Below are 27,973 nucleotides of genomic sequence, written 5' to 3' on the forward strand. Positions count from 1 at the left end.
TCGTTATTTAGTAACGTGCGTGTTTCACAGCAACAGCTTTGTTCAAACCAGTATTTGAGAGGACCTCCACCACCTGAACTTAGACAAGATCAACCCACAGGACAGAGACAAGTTGCGAGCTGCCATCAAGCCCCAGCTGTACAGTGCAAGCACGTCTAACCCTCGGAAGACGGGGAACAACAGACGATAAACCGGACAGTCAGTGAGTGAGTGAGATCTGCCATAAGGATTTTGCAAGGATGGCTGAAGTCAACACGACTGGTTCTCCCGTAGTTGATTTTGCGGACGGAAACGCTACGGTTGCGGTTAATGCCACCATGTTGGCAGAAACCGTGGCCATGAGCAGCCTTGTCGTTTTACTGACCGTTTTCGGCATCCCCGGGAATGCGGTCATTGTCATCTCCATGGTGATAAACCCGAAGCTTCAGACCGTGGCCAACGTTTTCGTGCTGAACATTGCGGCGGCGGATCTGTCGGTGATCCTGCTTCTGTTGTGCTGTGTGCCAGCTCTAGGGTACGGACACTGGCCGACAGCCTTAGGTAAGTTTATAATTCATATCACACCCAGGCCGTGATAACGTTCGATAACGGGTTCTGGACCGGGCCGTACTTTACGGTATGGCCCGGGCTTCCCTAGCTTCCATAGAACGATTCAAACGTGTTTTGCCCTAACCGTGTGCGCCACTTTCAAAAATTCAAATACAGAATTTAGACGTTGGAATTGATGTTGTTGCATTTTTTAGTTTCGGGACACCAAACTTGGGCTCATTTTGCATTGTAAGGCGTGTTTTCTTGGGTGGGTATGCCATAAATAAAATACAACACGGTGTATTCAGCATTGCCCTTGGTCCCAGCCCTCCTGCGAGTCAGATACCTCGGGCGATACGGAATACCCCGTGTTGTATTCTATATCAGCGTTCTAGCCTGAGGTTTTCTTCCGTCATCTCAATTTTGTTTGACGTAACATTTGTCAATCCTAGCGGGGTACTGTTCAGGGTGCATGCTTCCCCAGTATTATTTTAAATTTTGACCCTATGGCTATATCCTACACTTTGGTAAGCAAATTCTGCTGGTATACTAAGCTTAGTTTAATGACATCTCCTTCCATATCTTTACATGCAGATTTTTTTTTCCAACAAAGATGACAGATTTGGCAAAATTCCAATGCCAATGAAAACACCAACATTCTTTTTTTTTTTATCCTAAAGGGTTGATGTTGAAAACCTTTAGATCTCTTTCATACAAAATGAAACTGCAGAAAGTACATATTAATATTAATTCTTTTTCTGTTTGATGGTGGCCTTAATAAGTCATATACAGTAAGCCTGATGTGAGAAGAGCATTCTGTATTTCTTTACTTCTATTTTTCTAAGTACTTTTACCAACTAAATGTACAAATGTATATACAAAATTGAATGTTTGTTTCAACTGCTTCCTTTCTCATGGCCTTTATAACTGGAGCTTTTACTTTGACTCACTCTAATGTCTATTGAAAACTATTTACAGAATACTATATTAGCTATGCAACCAGCATGGAACATTTACAAAACATTGTGATGAGAACTTAAGCCCCAAGGATATCGATATAAAAAGCTCACTGTCTGAAAACATATCAAAAGGACTCCACTCACACCATTGTGAAACAAAGACAGAATGACGAAAAATTGCTTATAGTCAGCACTATACACACACTATACGCATTCGTATGTCTGAGAATGTAAAGCTCCTATTTCCCCACAGAGTTTTTGCAGACAATTGAGGTTCATTTTGAAGTCCCAAAGGTCCTACCAATCAAGGATAGTTTTCTCTACATGTCCACACAGGGCTCGAAATACTTTTTTTCTGCATATACTGTACATTGTACATGTACCTGCACTTGAAAATTATATACCTGCACCAGACAAATTTTTCCTGTGCCACTCAGAATTTGGGAAGCATGGATCACACTAAAATAGTAAAAACTGTTCAGAAACCGTTGCTATTACATGTATTTGTATACAATTATGTGCTAACAGTCAATGCTGCATATAAAAATTCACATGTACAGCTCCAATTTTACTTGCACTAACCTACAAACAATACAGATCTGGAATAATTTGAATTTACATGAGATCAAAAATCTTGCATAATGCAATCAAAAGCAGTGCATTTCTTAATTAAAACATGTGCAAAAGCAAGTACAATTCTCACAATAGCATATATATATTTGTATGATCCCGTGTAGTTATGTATTATACATGTACATAGCCACTCGCGACTGCATCTAATTAGCACACAAGGTTTACACAGCTTTTACGCAAGTTCTCACCGCATGTTACAAGCCTTTTAAACGGCTTTCAATGTAACATGTATGCAATTTAAACCACTTTTGCACTTGAAATAAGTCAAAATCCTTCATAAAATGCATTGAAAGATCTGTACTACATGTATACAGTTGACATTTCGAGCCCCGGACGCACTTCTATTAACAAGATGTATCTTGCATTAGTTATCCATCAATGCCAGGTACATCATTAGGCAAAAGACCTCAGACATATAGATCAACAGGAGAAGATAATTGCTAATCTGATGAAGGTTTGGAAAACATTAATCATCAAGCTTGTATCAAAGCCAACTTACATCCTGTGTAATGAGATATAAGTAGAGAGAATGTTCATGTAAAAGTTAAAGGCATTACGCAATTTTAGGGCGGCAAACTGGATTTTTAAAGTCTATTTTTTTGTCATTCTTTAAAGTAGTAACTTGAATCAATCCTATCCCATAGCATACTGATATCTGTGAGGCAAAATGTGATGTCGCTGACAGAAATTTTTTTGTATCATTGGCTCAGTTCTAACTATTTATGGGTGGTACCAAAAAATAAAGTACTACCTCATGTAGCTAATGTTTTTTGGCATATTTCAAATGCTTCAAGTATGAAACAATGAAGAAAATATACAGTAAATGTCGATATGAGACAGATCATTCTATAATTTTCAATTGCCATCCTGAAATTGCATTGGATGCCTTTAAGGCACGTCGGGCCATTGCAAATAAATTGATGATAAACCAGCAATGTTCTTTTGGTGTATCTAATTGTACCAAACTGTACATACATAAATTTATATTTCAGATTTCTAGAAGTGAAAAAATAATGTCTTTAAGTATAAGGAGCTTCATCTGCATGTGTGATACATATCCATGTAGAATACAACACGGTGTATTCCGTATTGCCCGAGGTATCGGCCTGACTGCGATCTGACTCACGAATTCGGGGCAGGGACCGAGGGCGATGTGGAATACACTGTGTTGTATTTTATTTATGTCATACCTACCCAAGAAAACACACCTTTTGATGCAAAATGAGCCAAAATTTGTTGTCCCTAAACCCTAAAATGCAACAACATCGGTTCCAACGTTTGAATTCTGTCTTCGAAATTTTTGAAAGCGGCGCATGCGGTTAGGACGAAATGCCTTCGAATCGTTCTATGGAAGCCCGGGCCGTATTGTAAAGTACAGCCCGGTCCGGAACACCCGTATCGAATGTTATCGCGGCCCGGGTGTGACATAAATGTATAATATATGGAATGCACTCGAGCAACTTTGCTCCCAGGCTGTTCCTAACCTGACACATGTAATTCACAGGTTTCCAATAACACAGTCAATACCTGTCCCTTGTCACTACCATGTACTTGGCAACTATCCTGGAGCTACTGATTGTATTGAGCTAAAATCAATGTTCCTGACAAAAGCACGCCTCAATTAGATAATTAGCTCTGCAGAAATGTCCCTAAGGAGTTTCATACAAGTAGACAATATCAGAAAAACTGTCTTTCATCTTATTTGTAAATCTTTTAGTATAGACATGGGAATGGGATTAGAACTGGAAAGTTTTAACCACTAGCCTGATGTGAAAAGAGTCACACCTCAAGCACAAGCAAAATCAATACCATATCATGTCCAGGTCAAAAGACACAAAAACCCTGCTGCAGTACTAAAGTCAGCCACCAGGAGGCCCGTATTTGACAATCATTGATCATTGAGGAAAAACATTCATCAAATTGTTGTACAATTTGACAGCTATTGTACTTTTGTATTTGAGTCTGGCAAATGTACGTTAATGTGCTATTTCCCCATAGCCATACTGCTTGTAGCTATAATATTTCATAAACAAGAGAACTGGAATTATTATATTTCACTTCATGAGAAACTGAAGAGGCTCAAGCGATAACTTGGCAATACCGTAGTTAAATTTTGGGCAGAAGTTATTCTGGAATGTTCTTCTGTTACACAGGGGTGAGTTTGAAGCAGTCTAATTTCATGGGGAGGGAGATAGAGTGAAATATGCTGTATTTGCTTGCAAATTTGAATAGACCTGATGATGGACTAAACCAGTAATACACAATGGCTGGCTAACCAAATTATCTCTAATGTGTCTTGATTAACCCAGTTACGGCTGACAAAAGATCAATTGTTGAAAAATTGATCATGCAGTACTCCCAGGGGTACAATAGGTTAGGTTGAGGCCACTGCACCCTGTTCTAGATTAAAGGGCTAGATAATGCTAATTGTTTAAATAATGTTGCAAATGGACAAAACAATGGAACATTGGAATTTTCTTTTACAATTACACACCAATTTCATTTGTTTCTCGGATTTTTTCAGAAAAAATATGAAGCGACAGGGTGAAATAAAAATAAATAAAAAACAGGCCAAGGCACCCCACGATAGCCGGAAATGTTACAATATGAGCCATGAAGTCAACATACCAGGCTGGTTTATAATTAAAACAATAGATTTTGAACTTTTAAAGAAACAAAATTGCATTGTTAGTAAATGTTACATTGAAAACCTTTGGGAGCTAGAAAGAAAAGGACTTTCTTCAACCGTTGGGGCCAAAATATGTCTTTCATTGAGCATTTTGCAGTTAATTTAGAACCGATAAATTTTTTTTTTTTTTGCAAATCAGAAAAAAATAGACAGGGCGATCTGAGAAGCAACAAATCAAATTGGTGTGGCCTAATCAAAAAAAGTCTAACCAGAAACAGAAATTTTTTTCCAAGGTCTAACTTCATGTTTCAGGAGTGACAGTGAAAACAGTAAACACAAAAGTACATGTACCTAGAAAAAAAAAAGAATTACAGTCTGTACTGCTAACAAAGTGACCTTACACTGGCAGTTATCCTAAAAGAATGGGGCAATTTCACAGCGAAACATTACCAAAAGATCAGAAGCAATTCAGTCTAATTTAGTTCCCGGTTCCACCAGCCAGGAAAAGGATGATCTGACACACTCAATTTGCCTACTTCTCCACTGACCTTTCCTTGAGCATTACTTCTCCTTAAAAATGCTGACAGGGACGTCCTTGAAGAATCATTTTTCTTTCTTAATCAGTATAAATCAGTGAGCCCTGGGGATTAAGAGATGGCATTAAGGTGGAGATAAGATGTCGTAGCCCGCGGCGAAAACTCCCTGAGTGTAACCTTGTCCTCAGGATACCCATTGGTTTATTTCTGCTTAATTGAAAATCATGCGTGTGGAAGACAGAGAAGAGCTCCAGCATTGGGAGCTGTAAGTTGTAATCAGAGGACTGTCGTCAAAATCAGCACAACCTACAAGCCAGAAGCATCTTGTTAACCTAAGCCTTAATTTTATGGATGACATCCTCTGAAGACCTCCAAACTAGTGCGTGCAGGCGAATAAAATAAAAGTCCGGCCAAAAATAAAAATGCTGTAATCCACAGGAATACAAAGCTGGAATTGTGAATTCGTGGCAGTACTTACCGACGTATACGACGGCACATGCTGGCTTTTTGCGGAATTTGTAAATCGGCACTGTACGTATGTACTGAGTTCTTGAGTCGTGGAGCTTTGGTAGCCTGGGTGCCCGGCTCCGTATTGTCGCTAACTACCATGGACTACCCAGGCCTAGAGCCTTGCATCTCAGTGCTTAGATTTGGGGAACTTCTTCTAGAAAGGGTGTTTGATAAGGCTGATGCAGCATTCTAAAATGATTTACATTTAGATTTACGCCTGATTATTTGATTAACATGTTTAATTTCACTGCACTTAATATTTGTTTAATGTCTATGATTTCCTCTGTAACACACCTTGTTTTGTTGGCATCCTTGGAAATCAGTTGTTTTAAACTGAAGGTACTACCCAACTCTTTTAAGATCAATAAACAAATCAATTCTTCCTTGCCATGTCTAAATACTCATAAAAGCAGTGTCTACAACACCTGTCCCTGGTCCTGAAACAACAGTGTTTTCAGCACCAAGGACAGGTATGTATAGGACAGGGGTTTCAGACTAACTTCTGCCTCTCAGGCAGTAGAATTTAGTTTTCCACTACCTTTTCAGGTTCTGTGGGCTGCAGTATATACGGGTTCCTGTTCACAGCCTGCTGTATCGCCTCTACCTACAGCCTGGCAGCCACCGCGCTGAACAGATGGTGCCTCATCGTTTACCCATCCAGATACCACAAGGTCAGTATATCAACTTGAAGTACTGCAAGGCTGAAAATACCACCTCAGTCAAAATGATTATAAATATATATTTAAGCCCTTTTTGTGTAATTTATTGCCTTCTTCTAGAAGGCTATGAAATTGCTTTGCTATAGTGTGGGAGACTATGCGGCACAATTCTAAAAGGCATGGTTCGATGTTCATGATTTTTGGTAGGCAAGTTACCGTTTGGGGAGACCTTTTTTGGGGGGATCCCTGCAAGGGACATAAATTTTTCAAACTGATCAACGTTTTCTAGCTCCATGATCTGACACCTGGGTGACAAAATCTTGTACAATCAGTATTTGAACATTGACATTGGAAACATAAGTGTCCTCAAGCAAGTTTAAATTTGTTAAACTGTATTGTGTAAGTTGGATCACTGGAGATCACCTATTAGTAAGTCTGAAAAAAAGGAAAGAAAGAAAAGATAATCCCTACATACCAAGATTTTAACCGACCCTATTTTTTTCAGGACTCAAACAGGAAACACAACAAATTTTTTCCTAGGCCCTACCTTGTGACATTTCAGGTGACCCATTTCTCAACTCTCCAGGGAATTTGCTGAAGTATTGCAAAAAGGGCAAAACCTTTAAAACAAGTCTGTAAAATCAGACTATTTCACGCTTCATATAACTTAGAATAAGTTAGATTGTAACTCTGTGCAAAGTACATGTGGGTAGGGAAAACTGGCCTTCTTTCATGGTGAAATAACCCATCATAATGTTGGTAAGGCCACAGCAAGTAATTTTTATGGATGACATCAGCGCGTGCATTAATTTTCGCCTGATTTTGGAGAAAAAAAACAAGAAATTTTGTTGCCTTCTGAAAGTGGTCACCATGCCGAAAATGAGCAAAGATGTCTGTTGCCATGCCTGAAGGGGAATCGCAGATAACTATGAAGAGAGGAGACAAGAAAAGGCTCTGATTTAATGTTTTGTTTCTTACTTTGATGCAGTGATATGTGATGCTGGCTGTGTATATATATGTGATGTTCCCACTGAATGAAAAACATATGTACAATGATTGAGTCAAAATTTTAAAATTTAGGAACCTTGTTTTTTTCCACCCGCTCGCATTAGATTTGGACTCTGCGGAGGATGTCATCCATAAAATTTACTTGCTGTGGCCTACTTTACAAGCCAAGTGCTGCTTGGGTGTCAAACGACTCAAAGCTAGAACTCCAAAATGACATATTCATGGTAACATAAATGTCAGTATCTGAGAGCACTAGCCATCAAACTTCCATATTGTCAAAACCGGCCTATTTTGAGACAGTATGTGTTAAATTAAACATACATCCAATTACACGGTATGGAACCTGTAGTCATTTTTCTGTCTGGGTATTGCAATTGATCTTCCATGTACAACTGTGAAGAGTAAAGTAAGATCTGAAGCAGTCCATTACATGGGTCGTGGATCAAAGATGTACTCAACATATCCAATAACAATTTGTTATCGCACTATATAAAGCAACACATATAGAATAGTACAAGGTGTATTCCAGCAGCGTGCAAAATACTTGGCTGCCCCGTTGCCCCGGGCAACCAAATTTTACTCTGGGCAACCTATTTTTGAACCTAGGTAGCCCAGTGTGCTACCTGAATTTTAAGAATGCCCCTCCCCCCAAAATCATGCCCACTTGGCTTGCACTACTATATCCGGCAGATGCTTTTTTGATTTTAGGCATTAATGGCTATTACTAGTATCAGTTAACTAAAGGCTGTTAGACATTACTTAATTTGAGGAAAGTAGTGGGGCAACCTAAAATTCTGATGGGCAACCTAATTTTTGCCGTAGGTTGCCCACTCAAAAAGTTTTTTGTACACTGGTACTCAACATATCCAATAACAATTTGTTATTGCACTGTAAAGCAACACATATAGAATACTACACGGTGTATTCCATATCACCCAAGGTACCAGCCCGACCAAATGTTGGATCAACTGACATATTATATTTACGTCATACGCACTCAAGAAAAAAAAACATTTTAATGCAAAATGTGACAAAATTTGAGAAAATTTGGCATCCCTAAACAAAAAATTTCAACAACATCAATTCCAAATCTGGTTTTCAAATTTTCGAAAGCAGCACACGTGAAACAATTTTGATTTATTTTATGGAACTTTCGGAAGCCTGTGTGATAACCGTTAGAACCCCATGTGATATGGGTAGTTATCACACAGGCTGGAACATCCATATCAAACGTTATCGCAGCTCAGGCAAGACATAAATATATGTGCAAACCTGTGCTTTTCAAATGTCATGGCTGGCTTAACAACTACTGGCTTTTCAGCACCAAGGACAAGAGAGGAAGGAAGGATTTTATTTCCTAATATTCACAGCAAACAGTGGTGTTGAAAGGCCAAGTGGCTAAGCTAGCAGACACAAGATCAATCAAGAGGTCTTGAGTTCAATCCCTGGCATTTCTGGCTAGATGTTGTGTCCTAGGGAAAGGCACTTTACATGACTTTCCTCACTCCACCTACATGTAGTGTAAACCTGACTTCTGTTGGGGAAGTAAAAGACAGTAGGAGTGGGATGGGCTTAGTGTTAGACACAGTTGACTGACAACCCACCACACCTACAGCCTCATAAAGGCTATGGGTCTACATGCACATGTACCTTTACCTTTTTCATGTAGCAAAACTGTATTACATCAAACTTCCTATGTATAATATACATGTACTTGTCAATTACGTTATTACAGATTGTAGCTGAAAGGAAATAAAAAGTTTCCAGGATTTGAGGGATTTGATATTTATTTTCCCTAATTTTGTCTCCTCTTTCTTTGTACTGCAAACATCAGAGTTCTGGCTAAATATTTTCCATCAGCTCAATTCTGTTTGACGTAACATCGAATGCCAAAGGTGTAAGAATCCTTGGGGGGGGGGGGGGTCTTGGGGCATGCTCCCTCTGGAAAATTTTGAATTCTTGGCCCTCTGAAACACTATTTCTTGCATTTTGAAGGCCAAGTCTTGCTAGTAGGCTAAGCTTAGTGACAACTGACAACTCTTTCTATATCTTTCCACACTGATTTTTGTCCATCAAAGATGACAGATTGTGTACAAAATCAATCATCAGAAATTGGCAAAATTCTTTCAAAATGACAGAAAATTTAAATGGACACTGGCTAGAACACTGCGTGTATGTATTCTATGCGTGCTTTTCTATTTCAACTTTGATTCTCATGATTCTCCACTAGTAAAGTCGAACAAGAAAAGACAAAAGTCGTCACTCGTAAGTGATGTAAAAGTATTACAAAATTATCCCCAGAAAAGTTCCAATTTCCTGAGTGTCTGACAAGACAGACAGATTGTAATGGAGCTGTCATTAAGTCTGGCCAGACAAGAGACTACCCCAAAACGATACGCTAATAGCCAGAGAATGTAGCTTAGATAGAACCGGGCACAGGTCCAGAAAACTTAGCACTGACGTCAAATACATGTATCATCAAATGGCAGCCGTAACTTAAAATGTTACGGAGTGTTCACATTCATTACAGGTCATTCTACAATTTTGGTGCAGTAGAATTTTCAGACGGGCTGTGACAAAACCAACCAATAAGGATCTAAGTTAGCCTTTTCTATTTATACAAGACACTGGACTCTGCAAGACACCAGCAGAGAAAAGAACAAGAAACAGTCATGCCATGCCTTCAAATATCAGAGTTATCAACAAAGAATCGAGGTGTTCAAAAACTTTTTTTCCCAAGAACTATTGTAGACTGGAACTCGTTGCCACCAAGCACAGTTGGGGCATCACTAGAAAGCTTTAAACAACTCCTGCAATTAAATGTGCAAAGATTGAGTGTAACAAGTTGTTCGGTGTGATATAGCTTGCTGCCACGCCGTATGCCTTTGAAGCCGGTGTGTTACGCCGAAGGGTGGTTATACTGGCTATACTGATACATGTGCAAGACTATTCCAAGAATGGTTGTTTGCAATATGTAAGACTCATCTTTGTATGACTGCAGAAAAGCAAAGCACAGAATGCTGAATGTGATACATCAATAAAGGATAGACATCCAGTTAGAAGTCCTGAACAATACATGATACAACTTACATGTAAATCAAGGTAACTGGGTAAAATCGCCAAAGAGTAAGATGTTTCAGACAGTATCAACTGTCCACAATAGGAGCTTTTTACTAATTTGCATCATCTTGCCTTCACTTTTCTAACTTTTGTTTCTTTTTGAAAAAAAAATTGTCTTCACTTTTTTGTATATCAATCAATAGTTTGTGCTTATAAACCTGTATTTCTCCTCTGGTCTCTGACGAAAGCTAGTGGATACTACATGTCTGACCATTTCCAAAATCATATCCAGTTGCTTGAGTAACTTCTTTTTGGCATATCTCATTACCTGGATGTCTAACCTTCATCGACGTATCCCTCTCAGTGACTGATGAAACATATTGGATGCTATCTGAAATGCCTGACTCTTAGAAATTTATCCAAGATTTATTTTCCATAGATATAACTGGGCACACTACCAGAAAACTTTCCACTAAGAAACCATCCAACTGCTATAACTTTACATCTAGATGTACAGCCAGCTTTGTATGTTGAATAGCAAAGCAAAGAATGCTGGAGAAGACATCTGTACTGCTGTAGAAGTGATAGAACTAGGCACAAAGTCAGACAACTTTGAAAAACTGCAGAAACTTCACTTATTGCTATGCAATCAATTATAATAGATATTGATGTAGAAGAGACAAAACTGGGCACAAGACCAGGAATCTTTCTCCCAAAGGCAGAGACCAGAAAAGCATCATTAATCTGTGCAAAGTATGCTTTTAAAAACTTTTATTTGAATGATAGTATAGAAGTATAGAAGGAAACCATAATTCTAACTGTAATGGCTACTGTGTCATGTCTAGTTTGTACCGGTAGTCTTAGTGTTTTCTGACATTATACTAGACCTGCAGGTATGCTGACTTTATGACCACTTATATTACTTCAAGGAACACAGTTTTTTGTGTATGATCATTGGCATGAAGTTGTTTCCTATGATATCTGTTGCAGACATTCACCATGCGAAGAAGTGTGGCCATCCTGGCAGGACTGTGGGTACTGGCTGTAGTACTTTCCATTCCTCTAGTGGCTGGTAAGTAGGGAAAAATTCTTTCGTAAACAAGAAATCAGAGATTTTAGACTTCCAAGACAGTTTTTCGGTATCCGATGTCTCACATTCCTGTGAATCTACAGATCTCACACAGATCTAGATCTCACATGACCCCATCAGTCAAACCCAATCTCAAATGACTCAAATGTCCCAGTGCGGAATCGACACAAACACACAAGCCCTCAAGTAGTGAGATTAGAAACAAAACTTCTGTCTCAGAAGTAACAAACTTTGCAAGGTCTATACATACCTGTCCTTCGTGTTAAAAACACTGAATCGACACAAACACACATGCCCTCAAGTCGGGTGACCTAAAACAATACTTCTGCCTCAGAAGTAACAGACTTTGCAAGGTATATACATACCTGTCCTTGGTGCTAAAACACTGAATCGACACAAACACACAAGCCCTCAAGTAGGGAGACCTAAACAATACTTCTGCCTCAGAAGTAACAGACTTTGCAAGGTCTATACATACCTGTCCTTGGTGCTAAAACACTGAATCGACACAAACACACAAGCCCTCAAGTAGGGAGACCTAAACAATACTTCTGCGTCAGAAGTAACAAACTTTGCAAAGTTTGTACATACCTGTCCTTGGTGATAAAAACACTGAATCGACATAAACACACAAGCCCTCAAGTAGGGAGACCAGAAACAATATTTCTGCCTAAGAAGTAACAAACTTTGCAAGGGCTATACATACCTGTCCTTGGTGCTGAAAGCACTGTTGTTTCAGTACCACGGACAGGTACTGTAGACACTGCTTGTATTGAGGTCTGAATGTCTGAGAAGGGCTTCATCTTCAAAGTCTTCACATTTCTTCCCATGTACAAAGTTTAACTCATGAGGAGTGACAAATGCTTGAAAGAATTCTATATACCGCTCTTGAGATGGTTCTACAGACACGGTGTCTCACCATCAGAGCTAAGGGAACAACAGAGGAGGGGGGAAATAATGCGATCTTGTCATTTTTGCGACAGCCTGAGGACAGATCACATCAATAATACAGTAGGAATCATCCACCCACATTAACTCCTACTGTCACAGTGATACATGACATATACTAGCAGCAAAGCTCAAAATACTGGAAGCATGTGCACCTTAGTGCACCCAAATTTGGACCTGTGCACCCAATTTTTTTCTGTGGGTGCATTTTCTTAGGTTTAACATATGTTAAGATGTTAAGTATATAGTAGTTACAGCATATTCTTCTAAGTGTTAGAAAAAATTATAATACATTCAATTTGTTGTAGCACTTTTCTCGAAATGAAACATAATTATAGTTTTTGCTGATTATACTTATTTTATCTTATATGGTGCACCTAAAATACTTTTTGTGCACCCAATTCTTTAGGTTGGGTGCACCACCGCATCTATTCCCAGAAATGAATCTCGAGCCCTGCTGGGCAGTGATTAAAATATCACACTATCATATTATCTTCACAGCAGCAACATTTCACGGTCTGAGGAAAATGAAAAATGTTCACCAGAGCCTAATTTTCATGGCGGTGGGAAAGTGGGAGGGGAGCAGAAGATAAATGATTTGATAACAGTAATTACAAGTCTATGGTACAGAGGTGACTGTAAAACCGTGAACATAAAAGTACCGTGAAAAATCAGGAATTACCATTATTATACATGTTAAAATATATACTAGAATGGAGTCGAATGGGCTAATGGTTGGGCTAGCAGACACGAGACCTAGAGGTTATGAGTTTGATTCCCAGCAAGATTGTATCCCTGAAAGGCACTTTAATTAACTTTCTTCACATGTAAAATGGCAGGAAAAGCAACAAGAAAATGTGAAGAAAGAAAATTAAGTGTCTATCAATCGCCATACCATCTGTGTGTTAAGTCATTTCTTGAACCTTCATGACCATAGATTTCATAATGAAGGCAACTTGTTTTGGCAAACTATATTTATTCCCATGCTCTAGAACTGTGTATCTAAACAAATTTTAGGTACAGGTACAGGGGTTTAGCTATTAATTAGGTACGGGTCCGAACCTGAAACTGTACCTGAATGATTCAATAAATTCAATGTTCTTCTGAACTCCTTCCACAGAAAAAAGAATAAACTTGACAGTTTAAGTGTAAGTTTGTCCTTACTTTGGGACCCATGGGGGACCAGCTATTTACACAATTTAGGTCACAAATAGGCATATAACTACTGTGAAATTATTTAGTTACTGTACCAGTACTCAGGGATTACATTTTTGTAGGTATTTTGGACCTGTACCTTATAAATTTTTCCGGTACAGAACCGGTACACCGGTACACAGCTCTAGCACACTCCCATCAGTTTTGGGGTTCCCAGAGAATGTTATCCATATAATCAAATCAACATGGCCTAACTACATGTATAACTTACTACAAGTACAGAAAATGAAGTTACCATCCGTTCCTCATTTCAGTAATACACAAGCTGACCGAAAAATGAACCTGTCTTTACAACATAGTTTCCACATACAACTGTTTTACCAGCTATATGTTCTTCCTAAGTGTGACGTGTGGGTTGTTACAATCAGATTTACCATACGTTGTGTACCTTTTTGTGTGGCCACAGCTATCCTAGGGATTCACACTAACACCAGATCATAATTCAGGATTTAAACTGGTCTCTAGTTGGGCGTATCGAGTAACATATTGACGTCAAATGGCTGCAACAACGGTGAATTACCGGTACACCACGAATCCCTAGAACATTTTTCAGCATTGAAGTCACTCTAGAAAGTCGTTTATAATGTAAATTCCTTTTCAAGTTTGAGAGGATAGGGGGATAGACGTAGGCATTCACGGTGTTTAAAAATTTGCAGTAGGCACACAAAGTAGATTACTACTGAAAATCTAATAATACTGTTCAGGATCTGATGACTTTACTGGGCTTGAAATATGTTTCTATGCATACATTGAAAATAACAGTCCTGTACTAGACATGTCTTTCCTGCACCACTCAGAATTTAGTAAGTACATGTATGGATCATACTTAAAAACTGTTCAGAAACCATTACAATTATTCAGAAAACATTGCAACTACAAAATGTATTACTTTTACAAAATGTATACTTCAATGGTGGTAACCCAGTTTATGGATGGGTACAGGTAGACATCAGAAATACCTGAACAGCTCCAATTTTACCTGCCCTAAGGCCACAGCAAGTTTATGGATGACATCAGCGCGCTGATTAATTTTCAATTTTCGAGAGAAAAAAAGAAATTTTGTGGCCTTCTGACAGTGGTCACCATGCCGAAAATGGGCAAAGATGTCTGTTGCCATGCCGGAATTTAGATGGTGGATAAATATGAAGAGAGGAGACAAGAAAAGGCTCTGATTTAATGTTTTGTTGCTAACTTTGATGCAGTGATAAGTGATGGTGGCTGTGTATATGTGATGTTCCCACTGAATCAAAACAATTTGTACAACGATTGAGTCAAATTTTTAAAATGTAGGAACCTTCTTTTTTTCAGCCTGCCTTGTCTTTTTTTTCGCCCGCTTGCTATAGATTTTGAGTCTGTGGAGGATGTCATCCATAAAATTTACTTGCTGTGGCCTAACTTGTGCAGGTAGTTTTTCAAGCCCTGCTTTGCGTCGGAGAGTTCACCAAACAAAGCTTGCAATATATAAAAACACCATGAATATTTCAAGAACTATGTATCTTTGACAAAGGGTTTACAGTTCTTTTATTCACTGCTCTTAGTTCAGTGATAAAGTTTCTGGTGTTTGTGAGAGCGGGCCCGTATTTATGCACTATCATGCTCCTCTCGGGAGAAACAACCTGGCCGTGTATCAGGCCTCGGTTGGATTAACTGAGTGCTCAGACGACTACCTGACAAGAATACAAAATTTGCTCAGAATGTTGGCAAGTTTTTCTGGGTGACAATGATGTCCTTGACAATGACAAACTAGAAAGGTAACATTTGCAAAGCAAATGCATAATGTTTACCTTCGCATACGGTATGCTCTGTTAATTCTTACTCAAACACATCCATATATATATAGTGACAGGAGTCTAAATCCCTTCTGCTATAAAACTGCAACATGATGTAACCCAACACTAGTTACCATGGTGACAGACGTCTGGTTCAGGTCACTGACCTTTTATGTTTGGAGAAGAGGAAACTGAGCAAAAACAATATGTTTTTGATACAAAACTTCATGATATTCTTAAGACGCAAATGAAATCCAGTACTTTTTATCTTCAAGTTTATAAACTCGAGTTACAAATGGCTCTAAAATGGTAACTTTGCAGGCTTTGTTGTTGCCTACTAGTATGTTTGGGGTTTCGTGGTGGCCTCTCTCATGCAAAATCATACATTAAGTGTACAGTAACTGTAACATTTAAAGTTAGCATGACCAGAAAATTGAATCTAAAAATCCAGTTTTGCCACCCTGAAATTGCATTAGATGCTTTTAAGTCTGTAAAATTTGCATAATTGCAGGAAGCTTTCCTCTCCCATCTCTCCCGAAAGCACTGTGCCATCACATAATCTCCCGACCAAGTTCCTAAACCGCTAGATTTACCGCGTCTGTCTGACAGGATAGCCATGGAAAATTTATTTTAGGTTTAGGAAGAACCCCCAAAATATCATGATTGTGTAAGCGATTGATCGGGTCCTAGAGTGTGTGGCTTTGGGATGTGATCTTGATGCATGTGGGTACCCCTGCCTCGAGCGCACTTAAACCTGGACTGCTTTAGGCTAAGTGCTGTGTGATCTTTCCGATTAAGCCACAAATCAGCTAGAACTATAGAAAGGCTGACATTTGCTCGGGAGCAAATGCAGCAGATGGCTTCACCACATCCCCCGTACCAAAAATAGACCCATTCCCCTCCCGCGGAAATGTTCCTAAATGAACCTTGTCCAAAATATGAAGTGTTCCAATAGTCTACCCCCATGCAGATTTTGGCATTCTATCATATTACTCTGATCATTTTCCAATATTTTTTTTGCAATTCATGGCACATATTTGCTCATTTTGGAGCTGCTTTGTAGTAAATTGTACGACTTACATGTACAGTATGGTCAAAAACTTTATTGGGGGAAATGGACAAAAATTCATGTGCATGTGGATGTCATCCATATAATCAAATCAACACGGCCTTATTCTAAATGGCACGAGTGTTTTAATTCAGTGGATAATGTACATATTAGGACCTGGTAATGTCAGAGCAGGCTGTACTTTAAAATTCCTTCACATCTTGAAACTATCACCTTTAAGTCGATAGTTCAACTGTAAAGTCACGCTACTGCTACTTAGCGATACAGAAACGTTGTCACAGTTTTTGCATTTGACTTTTGTCACTCCCCTCACCAAAGCAAAGTTCTAACATTCCCCAGTGGGTTAGCACCCCTCTTCCCACATTTTAGCAAATAGGTCGAGTAAAGACACTCTGACATTTTAATGATGATGATTGCTTCAGTGCACTAGTCGGTAAATCGCGTCCACAAGTCACACAGAACCCGCAAAATTGTCCAAATCCCAACGGTGTAGTGCTTAGCTCGACCTTGGAGCAACTTGTCGGATGGTTTCAAACTTAGGCCACAGCAAGTCAATTTTATGGATGGCATGATTCCAAATCTAATGCGAGCAGGCAAAAAAAACAAGGCGGGCTGAAAAAAACAAGGTTCCAACATTTTAAAATTTTGACACTATCATTGTACATTTTGTCAAATGGTTTTGATTCAGTGGGAACATCACATATACACAGCCAGCATCACATATCACTGCATCAAAGTAAGAAACAAAACATTAAATCAGAGCCTTTTCTTGTCTCCTCATAGTTATCTGCCATCCACCTTCCGGCATGGCAACAGACATCTTTGCCCATTTTCGGCATGGTGACCACTGTCAGAAGGCAACAAAATTTCTTTTTTTTTTTCAAAATCAGGCATAAAATTAATGCGCGCACTGATGTCATCCATGAAAATTACTTGTTGTGGCCTACATGTACATGTGTAAATCATGTCCACAAGTCAGACAGAACCTGCGAAATTGTCCGAATCCCAACGGTGAAGGGTTTAGGCCGACCTTGGAGCAACTTGTCTTTAAAACTTAGACAGAAATGTCAGTATGAAAGGTGCATAATACATCATGGAAAGATTGTATAGTTAGTGTGTGGGCGTGTGGTCCTACTGGGTTTATTTAGTGAGTCCTGTAGAGCATAGCTTTAGGCACACACAGGAGTACTATTAACACAACGTAAAAGGTTGGCCATGTCTTGCGGCAAAAAAGTTTTCGGTCTGTGATTGGACTAAAGTAACACTATTAACTGTTATGTTTAGATAATTTTCTGTAGGAAGGATTTGGAGCTAAAACACCTGATATATCATTCTTCAGGCAGTCTGTAATCTACAGATTTATGATAATTAAATTTTCTTTCACACTGTAAGTTACGGCATCCCTATAGACTGCTCCCACTTTAGGAGTACATGTACATGTACATTGTACATTCATCAGCTTGTACACCTACATTTTGTAGTATGAAACTTTTCATAGCAGCACCTACAATGTAGTGCTCCAATCAAAACTTGCATACACTATAAAAATAATGTCTATATCATGGACTGAGTGATATCATTGACTATCATTGACTTATCATTTGGTTTAAACTTCTTGCTTTCTGATCATAATCTACTCTGCACTTTTCTATTAAAAAAACAACACAGTATTCGCACGATGTCTTGCCTATTAACGTTTTATATTATTATCTACCTTCATAGTGGTGCACCTACATGTGTACATGTAGATTTTTGCTCGTGCCACAATTTTTCTTCAAAATGTTAGTCTTGAGCCCTGCTAGAATATTCACAAAATAAAAAAATAAACAAATTTTACCTTTTGAGTTGTCAGATTGAGCTTTCTGAAGCCAAAAAAAGGCATTACATTTTCTTCATTCCTGTGCTACGTTTTTTTTTTTTTGAACCATCAAGTTACAGACAGGAAAATCCTCCACCTCCAAAGTCATCAATACCGGAGTCCCTCAGGGCACCATCCTTGGCCCTCTCCTGTTTCACAATCTTCGTTTACAACGTTAGGAAAGTTGTGCAAGCAAGACAACTTAAAGAATAGTGTGCACGGGTAATATCATTGCAAATATTTCATGATTTACGGTTAAGTCAGCTCTTTAATTTGTCTCTCAGCTTTGTCAACAAGCTGTCAATCTTTACTCTAAGCCTAGAGCTGAGTTGAAGCTTTGATATATAGAGTTGATGAGAAAATTCATCAAGGCTGACTTCCAATTGCTTTTTTACAGTGCCATCTGTGTAAGGCCAACCTAATTTAATTTGTTGGTTCTCGAATATTTTTATAGAAAAAATTTCTAAAGCAACAGGCAAAATAACTAGCCAAGGCATCAAATGATAGCCCGAAAATTAATGCTAAGATTGGATCCATGAAGTCAACACACCAGGTTAGCTTAAAGCCTATAATGAAGGGTCTGAGGGAACACACCAACTATGAATTTTAAAACTTTCAACCAAACCAATGCATTGATAGATGGAAAAACTGTAGTAACTAGGAAGACATGGACTAAAATTAATTTTAAAGCTGTTGTGGCCAAAATACATTGTACAAGCATTTTGGAGTCGATTGGAGTTGATTCATGAATTTTTACTTTTTGCAATTCCAGGACTCTAAATTAAAGGTGGTCCAATGGCCACTGACCACTAAAATTTAGGCTGGGACAACTTAAAACACACTTGGAACATTTTTGGGACAATAGAAAAATGATCAACATCAAAATGTCAGCCCTTGAATTGAATTGAATTCCTTTTGTTAATCAGGCACACATCCTGGCTTTTGGATCAGGAAAAGTCCCCCCAAATTTCCTGTCTACCTGGGAGTAAACATAATATTATTATTAAGCAAAATAAAGTTGAAGTCATACATGTACAATACTTTTTTTTACTTTTTTTCCATCAGGGGTCGAAATAGATTTTGGGGCCAACTTGCACTGGTGCAAATGAAAAGAAAAATACTTGCACCGGAAGAAAAATAGTTGCACCCTCCAAAAATACAGAAGTGATGGGAAACATCCGCTGGCAGCGACGTAGATAGTAACCTTCTGTTACTTACAAAAAATGAAGAAAAACTTCATGGATTCTGGTTTTGTTCCTTTCCACTCCAGTTCTTTATTAATTAATATTATTGGGTAATTCTACAGGTAGTAACAGTGGATAAAGCAAACTTGCACCATGGTGCAAGAAGGCAAAAAATTAGTTGCACGACACCAAATTTACTTGCACCAAGTTGCACACAGAGGGTTATTTCGACCCCTGTCCATACTGCCCAAAGAACAGGTTGGGACAGTTCATCCTCATTTGGGACAACTGAAATTTATTTCTAGGACAGTGCTGGGACAATAGGAAGAAAAGTTCATTTCGATGCCTGAAATCAGAAAAAAATTTAACTGGTGAATCTGAGAACCAATATGGTGTGGCCTGATGACAGAAGTAATTTGACTACAGGCTCAGCAAGAGATAACAACGCTCCATCCAACAAGTCCAATACGCTCACGTCTTTGATGAAAATCTGTAATTTGCACTGCTATCTGGAATGAACATTCCCGGGGCTGGGTTAGTTAATGGAGGCTTTGGCAGGCTTCTCTGTCGGGTTAGTCTGTTTTTAATGGAGACCCCCCAATCAATCTAGGATGGTGTTACGATGAAACAAGTAATTACCGGTACTTGACAACTGCATGGCAAATTTGCTGCCTGAGTGTGGCAAGTGGATAAAAGTTATTTTTGGAAGACTAACTTGTCTAATACTAATAGTAATAGCGTTACATTAATTTTAATACTCTTTTTCTTAAAATAGCTGTGTTTTTTCAATACCAATATCTGTTGTAACAAATATCTAGAAACTTTAACATTTGCAACGCAATAATGAATTAATTTTGTATTCAGATCGATCAATTTACAGTCACATGGTCTAGGCTTGTTAACTACTGCTCTGTTTATTCTTACTCCAAAATACAAATAATTTGGAGATCATCCCCTCCAACTTTGTTCTGCTACATACATACATACATGTAATGTAACCCGATAGCACAGGGTGTCTGCTACCACACCAGTTAGTACCCAGTACTAGCACATTTACATCATGATTTCATAATTTGTTCCAAAATTGTGCAGAAACAAGCTACCCAAGGAGTCTTTTATTTCTTGGGACTTCCAAAATAATAAAAAACATGTATCAGCCCAACTGTTTGTGTGTACATGTAGATTTTTAGCTCTCACCACACAACAACATCACACTGACAGATCTGCTCCGTGAATGTCTTTGAATGACTTTGAAAATTGCTATGAATATTGACTTTGAAAATCCAGTTTTCAAGCATTGGGCAGCTTTCAGTTTTGAAGCACATCAGCCTAGTAAACCCAACACAGGGTTCGAAATACTGGGTGCATGTAGACCTTAGTGCACCCAACTTTGGAGCTGTGCACCCTACAAGTATTTTTATCTGTGGGTGCACCTGTGCACCCAAATATTTTCTTAGGTTTAACGTATGTTTCTTCAAAATGAAATTTAATATAGTTTTTGCTGACATTCTACTTATCTTATCTTATAACGTGCACCTAAAATTTTTTTTGTGCACCCAATTTTTTAGGTTGGGTGCACTGGTGCACCTACATGTATTCCCAAAAATGAATTTCGAGCCCTGCAACATGTGATATCCTTTAGTTACAAGGACACACATGATAGATTATACACATGTACTCTTTAGTTACAAGGACACATATTATAGAAAATAAATAACAGTATGAGGTACTAAATCATCTCCTACCGGAACTGTGAATGAAAAATTACCCGCCAACCTGAGCGTACATCTAGGATTACGATAACAAATCCCCCGCAAACCGCGAATACCGCTAGGATAAAGATTTTCATCTACAAAATGGATGGTATGGTTCCGACCCAACGTAGTCATATGGCAAGGCAAAGACAAAAGGCCTTTAGTTGGCAATATATCATGATAGAATTAACTGTCAGAAATCCTGTACCTGATATAAAATCTATATTAGGCCAAACCAATTTAATTTGTTGGTTCTCGGATTCGCCTCTGGTTCCGAATCAACTAAGAAATGCTCATATTTGGGCCCCAACAGTTGAGGAAAGTCCTTTAATTTCTTCCTACATGTAGTTGTTACAGTTATTCCATCTTTCAATGCAGTGGTATCATTAAAAGTTCAAAATTCATTGTTTAAATTTTGAACCAGCCTGGTGTGTTGACTTCATGGCTCCTATTGTACCATTTTGGGCCATAATAGGATGCCTAGGCCTGTTTTTATTTTTTATTTTTTCGCCCGCCCGCTCCATTATTTTTCTAGAAAAATCCGTTAATCAAGAAATTAAATTGGTGTGGCCTTATATGTACTTTCTAATCTCTGTTCTTTTTAATATGATATCAAATATTTAAGTGTTGGCTTTCGATAATTGTTAGCAACTAAAAATCCTTAGTGACTATGGCAAGGCAAAAACGAAAGCCTTAAGTTAGCAACATATCATGAATAGAATTATGTAACTGTTGGAAATTGTGTGTCAGATACAAAATTAATATTACATGCACCTTCTAATCTCTTCTTGGGGTAATACAGCAATTAAATTAATATTTCAGTGTCGGCTTTTGATTATTGGTATATATACATAGCGACTAAATAGCCTTTAGTTAGTGACTATGGCAAGGCAGAGACAATTCTAATCTGTAATTATACCAAATATTTCAATGTTGGCTTTTATTAATTCTTAGCGAATAAAAAGGTTTAAATTAGTAATACATTTTATATCATGATGATACATGTATATAGAATTGACTGTCTAAAATTTTAAAATTAAAATTGAAAAGAATTTATATCCCTACAATGTACATTTTTTTGTAAATGTTCTTGGGATGATACCAAGTATTTTGGCCTTGGCTTTTCTTGGGTCCAACCATCCATCCATTCATCCACCCATTCATCCACCCATTCATCCAGTGATTCATTTTTGTGTTATAATTCTTCAAGTCTCCCTGGTATCAGTAGCACTGTCTAAAGTCTCTTTGTGTGTTTGAAGTCTCTTAGACAAAAAGGAGAAGATGGATGATGATATAGCACTCTCATGCATGTGACAGTTGTATAATAGACTGCCTGCTGGCTCAAGGCCTTACTGTGTATCATTTCGCCAAAGATGACTGGCACTCTAGACATTGGCTGTCAGATGAAACATGTTGAAATTCTAAAAGCAAATTGTTGTTACAGTAGTGTCCTTGTGACATCTACATGTACATGTACACACTCAATGAGACTGGGTTCTTACTACAGGGCTCGAAATTCTTTTGGGGGAATACGTGCACTGGTGCACCCAAGCTAAAAAATTTGGTGCACAAAAAATCTTTTGGGTGTACTATGTAAAATAAAACCTAATTACAGATGAGTCTGATCTTACAACTGTACTCCTATTCTTATCCTATGCATTTAATATGTCCAAACATATCTACAAAAGTATTTGGGTGCACCAGTGCACCCATAGAAAAAATTGGGTGCACAGATCCATTTTTGGGTACACTAAGGTGCATATATGCACCCATGGTATTTCGAGCCCTGCACTAGGTTTGATCATAGGGGCCCCCTACACTGATTTGGACCCTGGGCAGTACTGTGATTTAGTACCCTACACTACTAGTATCTTCATCCAGTGTAGGGCTGTTTCTTTTTGGAAGAACCTTATAATCCTTCATAAATCTTTAAAAACTTCAAATTTTACTTATTATTGTGATGCTATAACCACAGAATTTGTCCCTCAATAAGCAAGAAATAGTGTCAAAGAGGGCTATGAGTCCTAAAAGTTATCAGGGAGAATATCACACACCCTACTGCAGTCATATTTTTGGGACTTGATGTGCGGCTTGTACCGCGGAAAGTTGTCCTGAAACTTTCACAATAGGTTTTATTTTGTGTTTTTATGGTGACCCCTTCTTTGCAAATTCACGACACTGAAAATCATTGTATCTCTACAGTAACTGTACTACAGAATAATTTTATAGTTTCAATCATGAAATAAAAACAACGCCAAAAACTCCTTTATGACAAAAAGGCTAAAGTTTCTGTCCAACACTAAGTAAATTGGGACTTACCCCTTAGTGTTGGACAGAACGCTTAGTGTTTTTATAATGAAGTATACCAACACAGATGAACAGATGTACTATACAATGTAACAGTTATGACCTTATAAATCAGTGACTTTTCTTGACCTAATGTGACGTTGACCCAAAGCCCTCAGTGTCCTTAAAAAACCTTAAGCACGCTACTACAGCGTACGACGTATATTACGTGCCTCGGGCCGCATTTCACGGCGCTACTGGTCATACCTCACCAGCTACCCTCTGATCCGGACTTAAACCTACCTGGGGGCATTCACCACCAAACTTCCATATAACATAGGTCTTTTACAGCTAGAAGAACTGCCAATGTCCTGGCAAAATCCTCACGGAGGGCAATTCAGAATACAGACGGCTATTTTACTGTACATAAGGGAGGTGTTACACTGCACGTCTGTCATAAATACAGTAAGCAGAAGGTAGAGACATCAGAGTAGTTAAAAGTGTCGAAGTTACAGGAACAACACTGAAAGTTTGACGGCAAGGCTTGCATATTCCAACTACAGTTCAAAACTCTCCTAAGAAGTGATTCAAAACAGTGTTCATGCTCATTGAAATTAAATCATTTTGCCAGTACGTTGCGTGAAGACTTAGCCGACTGCTACCGTGCCAGTGGTCAAAAACTGAATACTACATGTACATACGTATACATGTAGTACCGCTACAAGTGCTACAGTACTACTGTACATAGTAACTGCTATTGCTACTGCTACTAACTGCAATAACTAACCCTAAATTGTATTAACATGTAGTAGATGAAAATTACATGACACTTAAAGCTGCTGGACATATAGTTGAGCTTAAAATACTGGGCACAATTGTGTATTTTTTTACACTAAAATTGGAGCTGTGCAACTACATGTAAATGTACATTTAAAGTATCACTATGTACCTACGAGATGCATCGGTATATGGTACGCCTATTCCAAAAATGAATTTTCATAACTATAAGTCAAAGTACTATGATGTAGATGTACACATTACTTACACTGTAATCCAGCATACAGTATGTACTAATGGCAACTCATGACGTGGGTTCCAAAAATACTGTCATAATCCAAAGTGATTTGAAGGTCAACCACACAGACATCTGCCTGCCGATCGTAACAATATTGCGTCTAAATCCCATGTCATAATCCAACCACTTTACGCAACGTTCTGATGTCATAACTTAATACACCGATCACTCAAACAGGCCTGCATGACGAAACAAGCCTCCAAAGTAGATCATAAACTGTCAAAAGTGAATAGATTAGAAGTAGATTAAGCCGAGAATTTAATATATTTCGTAACGGTTACTATAGCAAGATCTTGCAACATTACAAAATGTAAACCTGTCTCTAGCCTGGAGAGTAAGCATTGAGGGAGATATGGCAAATGATAATTTAATACTAATTTGAAAATAACTGGCAAAGAAATTAGTCCACAATTTATATCCTCTTTATCAGAGATTTTAGACTTCTGGGAAGTGCATATACAGTATGTGAATGAAACTGTATTGGAGAGTATTGTATTATCATTGAGAAATTCCCAATTGAATTATACCATTGAGCAGATTACTATGATATTAATAAAACACTAGTATTACACCATGGTTTATGTTTCATCCCATGAGTAAGCAGTGCACATTCCTGGCAACCTCATACCCCATCTCACAACCCTGTCAATCAACTGAAATACAATCTCTACCCACTCACTTTCAATCCTCCCTAATCATGATACATACAAACCTCCTAAACCAGCCCAAACAATACTTCTGTCCCAGGTACAACAAACTGCAAAGCAGACTTGTGCACTCAGTTTTTCTTCTCTTTGACATTCAGAACTTTTTTTTATCTCTGAAAGTTCTTCGGTGACTGCTAACTTCTGAAAGAGCAGCAAAGTTACATGATGATAACTACCGGCCATAGCACTGATCCCCCAAGGACAGTATTAGCTGGGTATGAATGCAAACTGCTGCACCTAGGCAACTTTTACGATTACAGAACTGTGTAAAACTGCCACAAAAACTATGATAAATACTTCCCGTGGACCCGTAAATACAATAAATCAGTCAATCAACTGAAATACAATCTCTACCCACTCACTTTCAATTCTCCCTATAGCTAATCATGATACATACAAACCTCCTAAACCATCCCAAAACAATACTTCTGTTCCAGGTACAACAAACTGTAAAGCGCACAGTTTTTCTTCTCTTTGACATTCAGAACTTTTTTTATCTCTGAAAGTTCTTCCGTGACTGCTAACTTCTGAAAGAGCAGCAAAGTTACATGATGATAACTACCGGCCATAGCACTGATCCCCCCAAGGACAGTATTAGTTGGGTATGAAAGCAAACTGCTGCACCTAGGCAACTTTTACGATTACAAAACTCCGTAAAACTGCCACAAAAACTATGATAAATTCTTCATGTGGACCCGTAAATACGATAAATCAGTCAATCAACTGAAATACAATCTCTACCCACTCACTTTCAATTCTCCCTAATCATGATACATACAAACCTCCTAGACCTGCCCAAAACAATACTTCTGTCCTAGGTACAACAGACTTATACACACAGTTTTTCTTCTCTTTGACATTCAGAACTTTTTTTTATCTCTGAAAGTTCTTCCGTGACTGCTAACTTCTGAAAGAGCAGCAAAGTTACATGATGATAACTACCAGCCATAGCACTGATCCCCCAAGGACAGTATTAGATGGGTATGAATGCAAACTGCTGCACCTAGCCAACTTTTACGATTACAAAACTGTGTAAAACTGCCACAAAAACTATGATAAATCCTTCATGCGTACCCGTAAATACAATAAATGGGGCACGAGTCTGCAGTTAACATACCAGTGGACACTGTAGAAGACTACAGGGATATTCTTCTTTATTCAAAGTAAAACCTGCATTATTCTATTGCCTGGGAGAAGGAAATTAAGGGAGTCCCTCTTCTCAAGAAATTATGGCGCAGTCTTCGGTCTTTCTTAAGCACGGTTTTCGCTGACGTGGTGACATAATTTTCCTGACATTTCCGTAGGACTTACAGAAAAGTCCAACGTCATTTTCCACATGCTTCAGCTTATTTTCTGGGATTAGGTTTTGAAAGAAAGGCGATAACTCATACAGATGTACATGTATGGCAGTAAACTTTTTCAAGTTGAACAAAGTCTTTTCTGAGCCTTTCTTAGACAATTTTACTGCTAACTATACTTCAAAACCCATTTATTAACCATAAATTTCACCAATTCACATTGAAAACCACAAACTTAAGTATGATGTCCTTTTACAATAATTAATGTTAAAGACCATAACTCATATGGCATTAACTCATATTTTCTTTTCCAACAAACTGCTATCTACTTGAAAATCCATTTATTACTACATTGTACATGACGTGCAGTAAGCATATATTTCAACACTAACCTTTGAAAAACCCCAAACTTCAACATGACCGTGTCCTTTTTACCTAAATGTATATTACCAAAGTGTTGCATTTTCTCTCTAAAGAAATTAATAAAAAGGGCAATAAAATATGATGACGTCATCCATATGGTCTCTAAAATCGTAAGTAGTCAAATCAATATAGTGTTTAAAGTTTATTTAATAATTTGCTCAAAGTTTTTAAAATCTTGTTCCAGGTTGGGGTGCCATCAAGTACAAGCCTGAGATCTTCATGTGCACGTTTGACTCCAAGGGCGCCGTCCCGTACACCATCTTCATCGTGGTGGCCGGTACCATCATCCCGCTCGCCGTCACCGCCAAGTGCTACATCCAGCTGTTCTGGACAGTCCACCGTACGCAAGACCGCATCAACCAGCGTCGTAGCAGCGTATCCAGCATGTCGTCCAACCAGGCCGACAAGCAGCGTCTCGGCAAGAAGCTGCTTGCCGCTCTGATCGTCTTCGTGACCTGCTGGGGACCGTACGCGGTCGGTATGCTGGTGGCGACGTACCGGCACGTGGAGGGGTGGGTCCACGTGGTCACGGTGTGGCTGGCGCTGGTCGAGAGCGGGCTGAACGCCGTCATCTACGGGTTCATGAACTCGCAGCTTCAAGCCGCGTACAAGGAGATGTTCACAAGGTGGAAAGCCATTAGAAAAGAGAAGGCCTCGAGTCCTGAACCTACTCCTGTGTGAAACGATGCTTAGACAGTACAGCGAATTATAATCTGCAAAACTGAAGAATTTGCCTCGAGTCCTGAGCCTTCTGTGTGAAATGATGCTTAGACAG

The 27,973-nt window shown here is 38.6% G+C and overlaps 2 protein-coding genes across 2 annotated transcripts in view; one reads left to right on the plus strand and one right to left on the minus strand.

Moving 5' to 3' along the window:
* LOC109482643 (metal-response element-binding transcription factor 2-like) overlaps window positions 1–27,973 on the minus strand; it is a 63,326-nt gene that overhangs the window by 19,943 nt on the left and 15,410 nt on the right. The gene's annotated exons all lie outside the window — the stretch shown is intronic.
* LOC109482642 (melatonin receptor type 1C-like) lies at window positions 240–27,879 on the plus strand. The gene is made up of 5 exons (XM_019785454.1): window positions 240–540; window positions 6,342–6,466; window positions 11,513–11,594; window positions 27,383–27,531; window positions 27,598–27,879. The coding sequence occupies exons 1-5, from the start codon at window positions 240–242 to the stop codon at window positions 27,877–27,879; spliced, it is 939 nt and encodes a 312-aa protein (XP_019641013.1).

The sequence above is a fragment of the Branchiostoma belcheri genome, unplaced genomic scaffold, assembly GCF_001625305.1.
Source record: "Branchiostoma belcheri isolate BF01 breed outbred unplaced genomic scaffold, Haploidv18h27 scaffold6, whole genome shotgun sequence".
Lineage (NCBI taxonomy): Eukaryota > Metazoa > Chordata > Leptocardii > Amphioxiformes > Branchiostomatidae > Branchiostoma > Branchiostoma belcheri.